At 37.8% G+C, this 14139-nt stretch overlaps 1 protein-coding gene across 1 annotated transcript in view; it reads right to left on the reverse strand.

The window, feature by feature from the left end:
• Positions 1 to 14139, reverse strand: part of LOC126188880 (dnaJ homolog subfamily C member 7) — an 86914-nt gene that overhangs the window by 70707 nt on the left and 2068 nt on the right. The window contains exon 2 of the mRNA XM_049930546.1: positions 1436 to 1524. Within this exon, the coding sequence (XP_049786503.1) occupies positions 1436 to 1524 (89 nt within the window). The remainder of the gene's footprint in view (positions 1 to 1435; positions 1525 to 14139) is intronic.

Consider the following 14139-nt stretch of genomic DNA (forward strand, 5'->3'; position numbering starts at 1 on the left):
AGAAACAAGTGTACCACACTGTTGCTGAACACACTTCCAAACATGATATCCTTCATTTCAATGACTACTTCACAACCTGTGCCATATGTATCCTTCCCACCAACACCAGCTTTTCTGAATTGCACAGGTGGGAACTTTCCCTGCAATACATGCTACGTTCCCTTAACCCTCCTGGCCTTAACCTTCGTTAGTCACTGCCCTCACTCATCCAGCCCCTTCCCCATTCCAGCTTTCATTCCACCACTACACCCAGTCTTTTTATTTTTCTCCTTTGCCACTTGCCACACTGCCCCCCCCCCTCCTTACATTCCCTTGTGTAAACAAACTACTGTGCCATTACTAACGCATCTGGTGCCTTAAAACCACTGGAAGTAGGCCTCGCTTATGTACGAGAGGTTTTTTGTTACTCTAGTGCTAATCACTGTGCTAAACATTTAACCCATGTAACAAATCACACAACAGAAATTTTCATTGTGGCTACCCATACAGATGTGTCATTCAGATGCATACAGGCCTACCCAGCTGTAGAAAAAACTGCAGAACAGTAGTTCTGCGTTGGATACACACAGATTTAGCAGTTCCGACAGGGGTGCAAGGTCACTTCAGTATGGCTCTGACTTTTTAATGCACACAACTGCAGTGCACAGTACAGCCCTTGGAAACTTTAATGGAATGCATCATTTTATTTTACATTGTTCGGAATGAGGAAAAAGCAATGGAAGAAAGTAAGCCCACTTACAATGAAGCTAATCACACAATCTCTTTAGACAAATATAAAAAATAATGTTGTCTCTTTTTTGTAAAGTTGCAAGATCACTTTCACACCTATCGAAATATTAATCATTAATGATACGCAATTTCTGGAGAAAATGAGTTTTTATGAATATACCTTTGGTTGTCTATCCAAGAATCATTTTGCAATGCTGTAGGATTTTTCACCTAAACATAAGGGAAAAAATGTCACATATAAAGGCATACGAACACAAACGATGTGTGTTTAGAGAGGACACTCCAGTATTTGCCTGAAGTGATCTCAGAAGTACGGAATACCAAGATCACCTTCCAGAATCTAAGGCCAGTATCTTAACAAGTGCGTAACCTCATTTGGTTGATGAGAAATTGAACATGGGGGGGGGGGGGGGGGGGGGGGAGGTGTAAAGAGCTGACAAAGAAAAAGTTGGAAGATACATTTGTGTACAGTTCAAATTACACCACCTTTTTCCTACTTCCTTTCCACTTGTCCCTCTGCTTCAACTTCCTTTTCACTATTAAAAAAAAAAAAATGTTAAAAGTTTGAGGTACTCTCTCATGTCTGCATACTACTGACAAATGGTTTTCCCCTTCCAGTGAAAGAGGGTTTTTTAACTCATGTATTATTTGTAACTTTTTTATATAGTTTCCGTTCAAGAAATAAATATGATAAATTTGGACTCACCTATTGCTTCTGTATAGTACGGAATGGCTTGTATGTACTTTTTTGTTTTGTATAATTGATTGCCCGTTTCCTTTTTGATCTCTGCCAACCTGGAAAAGAATAGTAATGTGGAGCATAAAAATTTTACAATATGTGTAGATAAAATTTATAGTTGAAAATTGTTACAGACTAATCTAGTTATATTCTGAAGTGGTGTAGTACAAGAAATTTGCATATCAAGACACTGCAAGGTCTACAAAAGGGAGTTGTTAGGCATATTGTTTGAATGCCCTCAATAAAATGTTGTATGCCTGAATCTACAGAATAAAATATACTGATGACACTATGGGTCTATAAAACTATTGTGTTGGTGGGAAACTACAGTGCATTATTAAATATGGAAGTACATGGCCATACCACAGGAAAAAGAATAACTATATACGTTAACTATGAACCTAAGGAACCTTTAAATGCCAATTTAACACCGATTATGGTGTGGTCTTTTCGCATGAAGATCATAAAAGAAGTACATGAACATAAATAAATTAATATTTCAACTTTTCCACATTGTATTAGATAAGATTTGGTGAATTAATATGAAATCTACATACTGAAAGAAATATACTACATATGGAAATGCATTCTGTACTGGACTTACTAACAGCTTCAATGGTAGAATGTAACTGCTGCTGTTCTGTTTCAGGAACCACTGGACATATGAGAGCATAAAGTACACCAGAGAAGTGAAGTGAACTGTTGAGTGAAGCTCAGAACATGATTGTGTGCAGGTTCATACACAACTTGCCACGGGGAGTGAAAAAGACAATATAAATCCACATTTATACTCCATAAGTAGCTTTATGCTGTATGGTGGAATGTACTTAATGTACCACTCTTACTTCTGTCTTTTCCTGTTCCAGTTGAAAGAGGTGGTAGGGAAACATGGTTGAAAAGCCCAAATAAGAGCTCAAATATCTCTAATATTACATTCATGATCATTTCAGGAGATATATGTAAGAGAAAATAATACGTTTTATGACTTTCTAGGTATGTACACATCTAACAGTGCCTCACAGTGTGGTGCACAACAATCCTCTTGGGCTTGAATGAATATCTTCATGACCCTTACACACTTGCTAAATGAACCCATTACAATTTGTTCCTCTTCTTCTTTTCCTCTATCAATCGTATCTGGTATAAATCATAGACTTAGGTGCAAAGTCAGTGATCAAGGTTGGCAAGGCTGTGTCCCACGCAATAAGAACTCTTTTATAAGTATTTCACACGTGCATTTTTAAAAATGACATTTATTATCTACACACTAAGTTGGTTGTGATCTTCTGCACAAGTATTAGACATCTGTTTGTTACATCACCACACAGTTTATGTCCATCATTTACTGTTGCTTTCTTTTGGGATGTAGTTCAGTATTTTCTTGGGTAGTATTTTGTCTTCCAGTTTATTCACACGTTACTTCCACTGTTCCCTACATTCAGTTACTTCCTCATTAACAGCAAATACATTCCACTCATACTAAGCATCTGCATTCTCCATTACATCTCTCACTATCCTCAAGAATCTCCTCTGTTGCTTACATTTTCCTGTCATTTTTTTCTTTCTATTTTTCCCAGTCACCCTAGTTTCCTAACTTTTTCATGTATTGTAATTAAGTTCTCTGTTTACTGTTCCACATGTCACTTTAAATTCATACAACTTTTCATCTATATCATTATAATAATCATAAATCATGTCACAGTCCAGATATTTATAATGAGACATTCTTACAAATGGCTTCAAGCACTACGGGACTTAACATCTGAGGTCATCAGTCCCCTAGACTTAGAACTACTTAAACCTAGCTAACCTAAGGACATCACACACATCCATGCCTGAGGCAGGATTCGAACCTGCGACCATAGCAGCAGTGCGGTTCCGGACTGAAGCATCTAGAACCGCTTGGCCACAGTGACTGGCTGACATTCTTTCAATTAGCTTGTTGGTACTTAGTATTTTTGACTAAACTGGTTATTTATCTTGAAAAAACTATAATTTATGTAATGAAATTTTAAGAGTGCATTCTGTAAATATTTGGTTTAGCCAATTTATGCTGACGAAGTTTTTTCACTTTTTGGTATTATTACTTGATCGTCTGCAAATAGCAAATCACTTAGATTAGTGTGTCTATCTAAATCAATTCCTGGATATTTTCTGATTTCTAAAATTCCTGGATATTTTCTGATTTCCAACTGAAAGAACATTGACAAGAACATTGCCAATACAAATGTTAAAAAGACTGGTTGAAAGTGAACACCCATCTCAGTCTGATTAATTTTTATTCCATTTGTTCTTTTCTCTCCTGTATTTTATTATCTCTCTTGTTTTACAACGTAAACTTTTTGATTGTCCTTTTGTGGCATAGTGGGTAGCCACTATCATTCACTATTACCCGTAATTTAGTTGGATCAATTCAATTGAGATGTTTTCAAAATTAATAAAAACAATGTTGGTTGCACGTTTAAATTCTTTTCGTTGTTCTATGAGCAATTTTATTGTAAAAATGTTGTCACCACATGAATGACATTTCCTAAATCCACTTCAGTGATCTTTGAGAAGTGTCTCAGCTTGAACTGTTATTCTATTGTTCAACTCTGAGTAGATTTTGAATACAGTATTCAACAGACTAATGGCTATGTAGTTCCAAAGTCTGCTTCTATTGCCCTTTTTTGAACAGATGTAACTCACCTGTATTCCATAGGCTTGGTATTTTGCACCATTGCCAGCAAATATTTATAAAAGACGAAAGGAAGTTCCCATGTATTTGATTAATTTTGTATTTATTCAATCTGTTTTTGCAGCTTGCCTCCTCCTCTTGTGTGCATTTTGTGGTTCATCCACTTTCTTCACCGAAACACAAAATTCACAATGTCTACACCATAACTCTTGTTACCATCTAATCCATTGATCTTTAATTACATCAAGTTTTGCTCTCTCTGCTTCTGACCGGTATTCAAACTATTATGGAGTTATTGACTATCACTGTAATATTGACTGTTCTCTTTCATATTTCTGAACCCCCACCCCCTTCAAAATCTCAAATGTGCAGTGTGATGATAGAAAAGTCGTACCTCTCATAGGCAGGAAGTGCGTGTTACCTGGAGACTCAAATGTGAAATCTGCTGTCAGTGAAGCTACACCTCTCCACGACAAACGTGAAATATTATTAATGCAAATGAACACCCCAAATGTTAACAATTCACAGAAAGGCACGGCAGTTGTGGAACAACAAACACCAGAAATAAGTGAAACAGCAGCAGCATCATTATCATCAGAAGCAGAAGCAGCAGCAGCAGCAGCAGCAGCAACTGGAGCAGCAACACAGAAATGGTTAAGGAGGAGCCAAAGGAAAATTACATCTGTGTCATTCAGTGATAATTTTTTATGGTTTCAAGCCAAGAAGAAAATCAAAATATGAAAAACCAGCCTGCTAACTCACAGATAAGTCACGGCAACATCCTATTTTTAAACAATCAGGGTCTTGAAAGTACAGTTGAAATTCTGGAGGACTCATTGCCACAGAATAATTATTCTTTCTTATGTCTATCTGAACAGTGGCTTAAACCAAAACAAATAAAATACTATGTACCAGAAGGTTATAAACATGGAAACAGTTTTTGTAGATCTCAGTACCGTAATGTTGGTACTGTTATCTATGTTTCAAATGAAGTAGAGTGTAGAGCACTAGATCTCAGTTGGGCATGTGTAGAGAAACACTTTGAAATTACCGGGATCATATGCGATATAATGAAACTTATCACAGTATGTATCTATCATTTCCCTGACTCAGATGATAAACTTTTTTAGATGATTTAGACAGTGTACTCTGCTACACAACAAAGTAGAAACAATATGTAACTGTAATTGGGGGAGACCTTAATTCAAGCTTTGATGTAACATACCCAGTGTAAATAAGTTACTGAATATGCTAAGGCAGCACAACTTCCATCATGTAAATTCAGAACCAACAAGACTAAAAGCGTGCTTGGATAATGCTTTTGTCAACTGTGCTCATGATATGTATTCCACCAAAGTAAAGGAACTTGTTTTTTCAGACCACTCCATATTAACAGTAGAATTAAGACATTTTATAAAAGGGGATGAGAGCAAGGCTGCACAAAAGTTAACAAAATCTAATACCTTAATATTAACAAAACACAATCTCAGAAAACTAACACCAACTGAGCATTACAAACTGGGACAAATTATTTCAAAACTGTGATTCCAGTGCCCAAACAGTTTATGAAACATTCCACAATTACTTAATAGGTACTTTAAAAGCCCATCTTGTTTAAAAGAAATATCATAAAACAAGAAGGGGTAAATTGTGGTACACCAAAGAACTGGAGAATCTAAAAAATAAGCTACTGCTGTTGAAGCGCCTTGGCAAAAGTAAATAATTCTAATGAAATTAAGGATCTCGAAAAAACCACTAAGAAACTGTATAAGAAAGAGTTACAATTGGTGAAACAAAGATGCAACACAAATCTCATAAAAAATAGTAAAAACCAATGCAAAACAGCCTGGTCAGTAATTAATACTGTTAAAGGTGAAGTCAGAAACTGACAAGTCTCAATACTAGCAGATACATTCAACAAATATTTTGTAAGCTGTGCTGGTGATATGAAAAAGTTGATCAGTAAACCCAATGTGTAACATATATAGATTATCTTAAGAGTGCAAAACTAAATCATAATAGGGCCAGATCAATGAAACACTTTAAAGAGGTACGCCAACATGAAGTTCTTAAAATAGTCAAAGACATGAAAAATTCATACAAAACATATTTTTAATATGTCAAACAATCTATTGAAAGAAATCATACATTACATTGCAGCACCATTAACATATTCTATAAAAATGTGTGTCATAGAAGCGGTTTTTCCTGATCCTCTCAAACTATCCAAGGTGACTCCAGTCTTTAAGAAGGGTATCAAATCAGATGCTGCAAACTACAGACCAATTTCACTAATTCCAGTACTAGGAAAAGTCTTTGAAGGCATAATATATCAGCAGATGTATGAGTACCTAGAACTAAATGATATGTTAAGTGCATCACAGTTTGGTTACAGAAAAGGAAGGTGCCACAGAGTTCTTAGAGACATTTTAGCAGCATTTGAGGGCCATGCTCATACACAGGTAACCTTATATGATCTGAGCAAAGCCTTTGACTGTGTTGACCACTCACTTTTGCTCTCTAAACTTGAGTACTAGGGAATGTGTGATAAAAGTTTAAAACTCATCAAATCATACCTCAATAAAAGGAAACAGGTGGTGAGTTCAGGAAGTCATCTGTCAAACACACTCGAGGTTCAACACAAGAGTGCCGAAGGGATCTAAATTGGGACCACTTCTCTTCCTTGAACACATAAATGACTTACCAGGAAACAGAGATGTAAAGATGTACATGTCTGCAGATGATACAACTTTTCTATCTGCAAACCATAAGTATTTGATAACCTCGTAAGCGGTATGAAATTGGCAAAAGAAAATGCATCATTGTTTAATGCAAATGGTCTACTATTAAATGAGGAAAAGACTCAGAATATGTGGTTCAGTCTACCAAAGACTACAAAAATAGAAAAACAAAAGGCAAAGTTTTTAGGTATCATACTTGACAACATGTTGATCACATAGTGGTTATGTTGTCAAGAGTTACATATCTATTGAAGAGACTGATGTGTTGTGTGACGTTTGAGTATGTAAGGAGAGTGTACTTTGCCTTTTATCAATATGTTTTAATGTATGGGTTAATATTCTGGGGAAACAGCAGAAAAATAAATGAAATTATGGTGATCCAGAAGAAAGCAATCAGAGTAATGGCTAAGGTAGATAATAGGACACATTGTAAACCATTGTTCATTAAATATAGAATTTTAACAGTTATTAACTTATATATTCTTGACAGCATTAACTACATACTTGCTGAACTACCTAATTTAAGTGTAACAAATCAAAGGCATGACTACTATACAAGAACCTGTACTTCTCTGCTGTTGCCACAAAATAGATGAGCTAAAACTAACAATAGGCATAAGTATATGGCAATTAAAATATATAACAAATTGTCTAAGAATGTGTCAATCAAGCCCGACAAATTATTTAAAGAAAATGTACATAGCTTCTTGTTAACTAATCCATTCTATTCATTAGAAGAATTTTTAGAAATGTCCAATATCAACTTAAATATGTAAAAATTTATTTTGTAAAATTAATAGGTTAAGTGAACTGACGAAGTCTATTGCATGTAATAATGCTGAATGACCAATAAAGAATCTGAATCTTCCCTCTATCTCCATCCCAAAAAACTGGCAACTTCACTGTTTCACTTTCAAACACTTTCTTTTTATTTTGTCTGTTAGTAGCCTTCAAAAAAGGCTTTTAGAGGAGCAATTATGGATAAATAAATGACACCTCAAAATGTTAATGAAAAACTAACAAAATCTAGCTGAATCAGCAATGAATTATAAGGGTTTCACTGGATGTGACCCCCTACGAGAGTTCAGGATAGCCAAGTGGCGAGTCAGTGGTGACGACCTGTTTCATGCCCAAAGTGTCAATGAGACAACATCCAATTAACATCCATTTATTGACAAGAGTTTTACAGTTATTCAGTCTCCTCTTCAGCATGGTTTGGTAGCAGTCTTGCCACGTCCACATTGCAGGAAAGTGCCGATTGGTACATCAGTGCCTCCCACGGAATCTGCAGTCTAGACCAGGGGGCTGTCCCATGGTACAACTGGTAAGATGGTGCCTACACAAGCACTGCTATGGAGCAGTGGCACTAGGCATCCTACTCCCAAATCAAACAGCTTGCAGTCATTCAGATCCATTCTTCATTCACAGGAGATCCGCTCTATCCTCTCTTCAGTCAGTCACCACTATGACTGGCAGGAATGGGAGTTGAAGTCTCACAGTCTCACCCCCCCCCCCCCCCCCCCCACTTTTCAGATTCACTTAAAACACTTAAAACTAGGTACCAAGTGCTTTGGGGTCTCCCAGCCAATAATGCCACTGACTATTTTTGAAACAATAAAGGTTGAATGCATGCGAAATGGAGCACAAATGCATGCTATTTTTTAATGCTGAAGTTCTAGAGCTGCTACATAATTACTCTTATTCAGCAAAAGTAAATAGTGGCAACTTCATAACAGATGGGTTAATTGAAGAAACAAATTATATTTTGAGACAGGGAGAGAATCAAGAATTACATCACTATACAAGTTGTTTATCATGGCAAGAAAATCAGGATATGGCTTTCCGGTGATGAATGACTGTCATCAAAGATGAATAGAAGTTGAGTTTGGTGTTTGATGTAATGGAACATTTGCAAGCTGATGGCTACAATGTACATACAAAGAAACTCCAACATTGATGTGCACAGCAGACGAACATGCTGACAGACTAAATTTTAAATCTGGCCAAGAAATTCTTGAAGAGAAGGACAAATTTTGTTATCTCTGAAGTAGGTTATATACAGGAAGAAGCAAGGTAGCAAGGTGTGTGCAAAGTAAAAGGACTTTCTTTGAAAAAATATCTGCTAGCATCCAATAATATAGACCTTGACGCCAGGAAAAAATTCGTGAAAAGTTAGGCTGGGAGCTCTGTATGGGTGAAGACATGGACAGTGAAAAAGACAAAAATGAAATAGTAATTATTAAATTAAACTGCAATAAAGCTTTTACACTTCTGTGGAACATACATTTTCAGTTACACAGATTATATACTTTCACTAAAGGAATGCGCTGCTTTCAAGCTAACTGACACACACACACACACACACACACACACACACACACACACACACACACACACTGTTTCATTGTCCTTGCACTGCAGCTCTGTAGGCATAAAGGGTTAAGTACGGAGGAAAGGGTGAGGCGAGAAAGGAGGCAGAGCATGAGATGCAGCATTCATTTCAATACGCTTAATTTTATTCATTGAAATTTTATTGTAAATTCTCTTCATTCTGAAACTATATATACAGGGGGTCCATAAAGTCCCTTTACAACTTCAAAATGTTATTACAGCGGCAGTTGTCTAAATATTTTAACAAAATTTCTTTTATTGTAATTACTGTTTACTAAAGTTTCTATGTATACTAAAATTTTGTTTCAGATACTCTGTTGATGGAAGGAACTGAATCTCTATAAAATGGCAACTCCTCAAGAGAAGGCAAAATGTGTGTCCTGGTTTATTGAGACAAAATCAGATGTTCAGACTCAACGAAACCATCACGCCATTCAGTCCATGCATGGCACAAAAAATTTATGAAGACAGGGACAGTATTGGATAAGAGGAGGAGCGGGTGACCAAGAACATCCGAGGAAAACATCGATCGCGTTTTAAATGTCTTCACTCATTCATTCACTTACGAAGCCCATCCGCACTGCTGCCAGACAGTTGCAACTACCACATTCACCTGTGCATAAAGTCCTCCGCAAGAACTTATGGTTGTACACTTACAAAGCGCAACTGTTACAGACACTTGAGCCAAATGACAAGCCAAAACAGACAGAGTCTGTACTCAACATGGTGGAAAGCCTTTTGGAGGATGAAGCACTCCTCAAGTGAGTTTGTTTCAGTGACAAGGCCACTTTTCATGTTTCTGGGACATTAAACAGACACAGTGTGAGAATCTGGGGATCTGAACACCCCTACATTAGTAGGGAGTTTCACTGGGATAGTCCAAACGTGAGTGTGTGGTGTGGAATCATATGCAACCGAATAATTGGTCCATTTTTCTTCAATGAATCAACAGTTACTGTAGATAGAATGAGATTTTCACTCTGCAGCAGAGTGTGCACTGATATGAAACTTCTTGGTAGACTAAAGCTGTGTGCCGGACCGAGACTAACTCGGGACCTTTGCCTTTCACGGGCAAGTGCTCTACCAACTGAACTACCCAAGCACGACTCACACCCCGTCCTCACAGCTTTACTTCTGCCAGTACCTTGTAAAGTTTGGAAGGTAGGAGACGAGGTACTGGCAGAAGTAAAGCTGTGAGGATGGGGCGTGAGTTGTGCTTGGGTAGCTCAGTTGGTAGAGCACTTGCCCGCGAAAGGCAAAGGTCCCGAGTTCGAGTCTTGGTCCAGCACACAGTTTTAATCTGCCAGGAAGTTTCAATTATTGTAGATGTTTACCTTGACATTCTGACTGAATGTGTAGCACCACAGTTGATTGACTTACAACCAACTATCATTTTCCAGCAAAGTGGTGCACCACCACATTGGGGACTGCATGTTCACTGGTTCCTCAATGAAACATTTCCAGGCATATGGATTGGGAGGAATGAGCCAATTCCTTGGCCACTGTATTCACCAGATATCACTCCCTTGGACTTTTTTATGGGGGTATGTAGAAGATATCATGTATCAGACACAGATATGGGGCATTGCTTACTTTAAGCAGCAAAGGATTCATAATGCCATTGCCACCACTGATAACACTACGCTACAGCGAACTTGGCAAGAAATCGAGTAGTCTCGATGTGCTTCGTGCAACTAAAGGTGCCCACATAGAGGTCTATTAAACAGGATCAAAAAAACTTTTATAAACACTGATTGTAATAAAAGAAATGATGTTAAAATATTGCAACAACTGCCATTGTAATAAAATTTTGAAGTTGTAAAGGGACTTTATGGACACCCTGTCTATATCTGTAATTAGCATCATGAGTTACGACAACAAGGATATGTTGCTGTAGCCAATCCATGTCCAACTGCTTGTTTTAAAATGCATTATTCAGTTATCAGTTATCTGGATGACCTAGATAAGAGAGTTTTGAATACTGGCCACAACTACAGAAACTGCTGTTGTATTTCATTGAAGAATATCAGATATGTTGATTCAGTACTTTAGCTTCCAAACACATTTAGACTGCAATGTCAAATTATGACCATGAAACAAAGGTAAAAGATGAATCTGGTTGCAAGGGCAATGAGTCAGTGGAAGCATCCAATTCCAACTGTCTGTTTTGACCTGTGACACAATGGTGTTGTGGTGTGTAATGTCACTACGGTGTGTAGTTTTTGAATTGGTTGTGTTTGTAGACATTGTGTAGTTGTATCTGATGATGTCTTCTGGTGGTGGATGTGGACGTGTTGAGTTTAATGGGTGGTATTGGGTTCATCTGAATTCTGGTTGTCATCACGCAAAGCAGTTTTGAGTTTAGGTACTTGGGGCGCTAACAAGGGCTCTCTAAGCATTTTCAGTGAGTTAAGAGTTTTTGTTTGTATATTTGGCATATTTGTTAGGTATGATTAGTCTGGTGCTTGTTGTGCAGGAAGAAGTCTAAATTTTTGTTATTGCTTATTTATTAGGAATGGATATGACAGTGAAGTTCATGAATTTATCACTACATTCTGAGATAGGTGGTGATACGATGTCTGTAATACAGTTGCTGTAGACGTTCGGTCTTATTGCTGAATATGGTATGCTGGTTGTGTTTTAACTGATGTAGTGAGTATGGGGTACTTGAATTTCTGAGTCGTTGGGGTTTTGGATTCATTTTTCATAGTTATATAGTTTATTGGTATCAATAGCTGCAGTTAAGCTATGTAAGTTAATGGATATGGTTCAATCACTAAAATCCCAGATGATAATGGGTGGACAGCACATCTGCAGTGATGCGCAATCCCTTTTTTCAGTGTGCTGTAGCTCATATTACAGCCTTCACAGACAGGTACTATCCCTAAAACTTCGTCTCTCCTCCATTCCTCTACATTTAACTTTTTCTTAACACTAGTCCATGCATTGCAACAGCCATAAATGAGGCTATCAGTACTATAGTGGCCTAACCCACAGCATACTGGTTTGTGGGAATGGCCATTGGAAGATATTGACATTTGCAGAATTGATACGTAAGATAGTGATTGCAGCGTATAGCAATGATTGTGGTATACATAACGTGCTATGGCCTCCAGTAATTGGCTATACATGGAGTGAACTGTAACAGTGTTTTTAGACTTTTTTTGTATGTGGGTTAGGCCACTGTTGTTTTGGCACACTTGGCCATAATACATGAAACAAGTGGGATAGGCTTTACACACTGTAGTCAACCTGGACAAGATACACATGAGGTGTTAATGTTCATCATCCGTATCATCATTTACAGGAATGGTGTCACTACTCGGCCATGCAGATGTCTTCAAGTTATGGTAATAACCAAGGTACACCAGGGGTACGAATTGCAGCAAGGTCATTAAATCAGTCTTTTTCAATCCGCTAATAGCATTTCCATTGGGGTATAGTATGTCCAGAGTCAATTACTTTCGACCCTCATTTAGCAAAACTGATGTCAGCAAACAGGACATCTGGCTCATTGGAGTATTTATAAAACATGATATAGTGGGGGATGCTTTATACTGAAGCCACTGAATATGGAGCCATTGCACCCTGGTATTTTGTGTAGACACTTTACGGTTACGTATGTTTCTCTCTAAACGTACTGTGGATATGAAATCATTCCTTGCCAGCGGTATAGCGACGAAGGGTGGTTGTTTTTGTGAAGTAATAATGACATCCAGTCAGAGGGTGTGTATATGTTCGGGTGAAATTTCCTGTTCTTCGTGATGATACTGAATTCCTGGTCACGTGGTAGGTACGAATGCCCACTGATTATGAATTTATGGTGGATTACTTTCAGTGTGAAGTCTGCATGCAGAACCATGAATTGACACAGTAAGGACATTTTTATATTCTGATTTTGTCTGCCACATTGATCTGAGCAGATAATCAGTCATTTTGTTTGGACATTATATTTAATGTAATACATGAGACACAATCCAATTTCTTGTGGTCCTCGGGATGCTTTGCCCTCACTCCATACATCCATGGTAGCTTTCTTGGTACATAGATTGTGTATGCCCACAACTGCCGCTTGTAGTAACAGATACCTGTCAATAAGTACCGGTGTCAGTATAGTCCTCATCAAATCAAAGGCAATCATGGTCGCATCATTGTCCTGATGCCTCCCTTCTGCTGGATCGCAATGCACTCCCGTCTGCACGCTCTCGGCCTTACGTTGATGTAACTCTCTTTCACGTTCCCATTTCCCCTTCTCTTCCACAGTGTCGGCTGCAGCATGTTTGATGTTACAGAGGTCACATTTATGGCAGGAATCACTTACAGGAGGATGAAAGGAGAGATTAAATCTTGCATTAAATACCTGACCGAACATGTAGTATGAGACTGGATCATTATGCTCAACTTTATATAAATGGTATAACTTCCCCATGCTCAGATCTGGTAACAAATACTTCCGATCCACTGTTTCATTCATTCGTGCATAATGGCCCTGTTATGCTGGAAACCATTTTATGAAGCTCTCTACCGCAAGTCTTCGCTATTGGTGTTTTGTTTCTAGCAAGTTATGCACCTCGCTTATCGATGGGTGGGGTCTGGTGCCCACTTTGTGCAAAAGAAACCTTGTAATCCAACCATCTAATATCTGCAAAATGTTCTTAAAGAACATTTTACACACCTTCATATCCACTCCCTCTTCATTCTGGAAATGGTATAGACGTGTTATTGCTCATCGCGACTCTGTAATATCAGAGGAATATGTGTGTGCCGCAGGGACTATCTTCACCACAGCAAAAATGTTTGCCGACTGCAAGTAGAAACTACTTAATGCATAGAACAAGTCAAACAGATGTTGCTGGTGTTCA

Source organism: Schistocerca cancellata, chromosome 5 (genome assembly GCF_023864275.1).
Source record: "Schistocerca cancellata isolate TAMUIC-IGC-003103 chromosome 5, iqSchCanc2.1, whole genome shotgun sequence".
Classification (NCBI taxonomy): domain Eukaryota; kingdom Metazoa; phylum Arthropoda; class Insecta; order Orthoptera; family Acrididae; genus Schistocerca; species Schistocerca cancellata.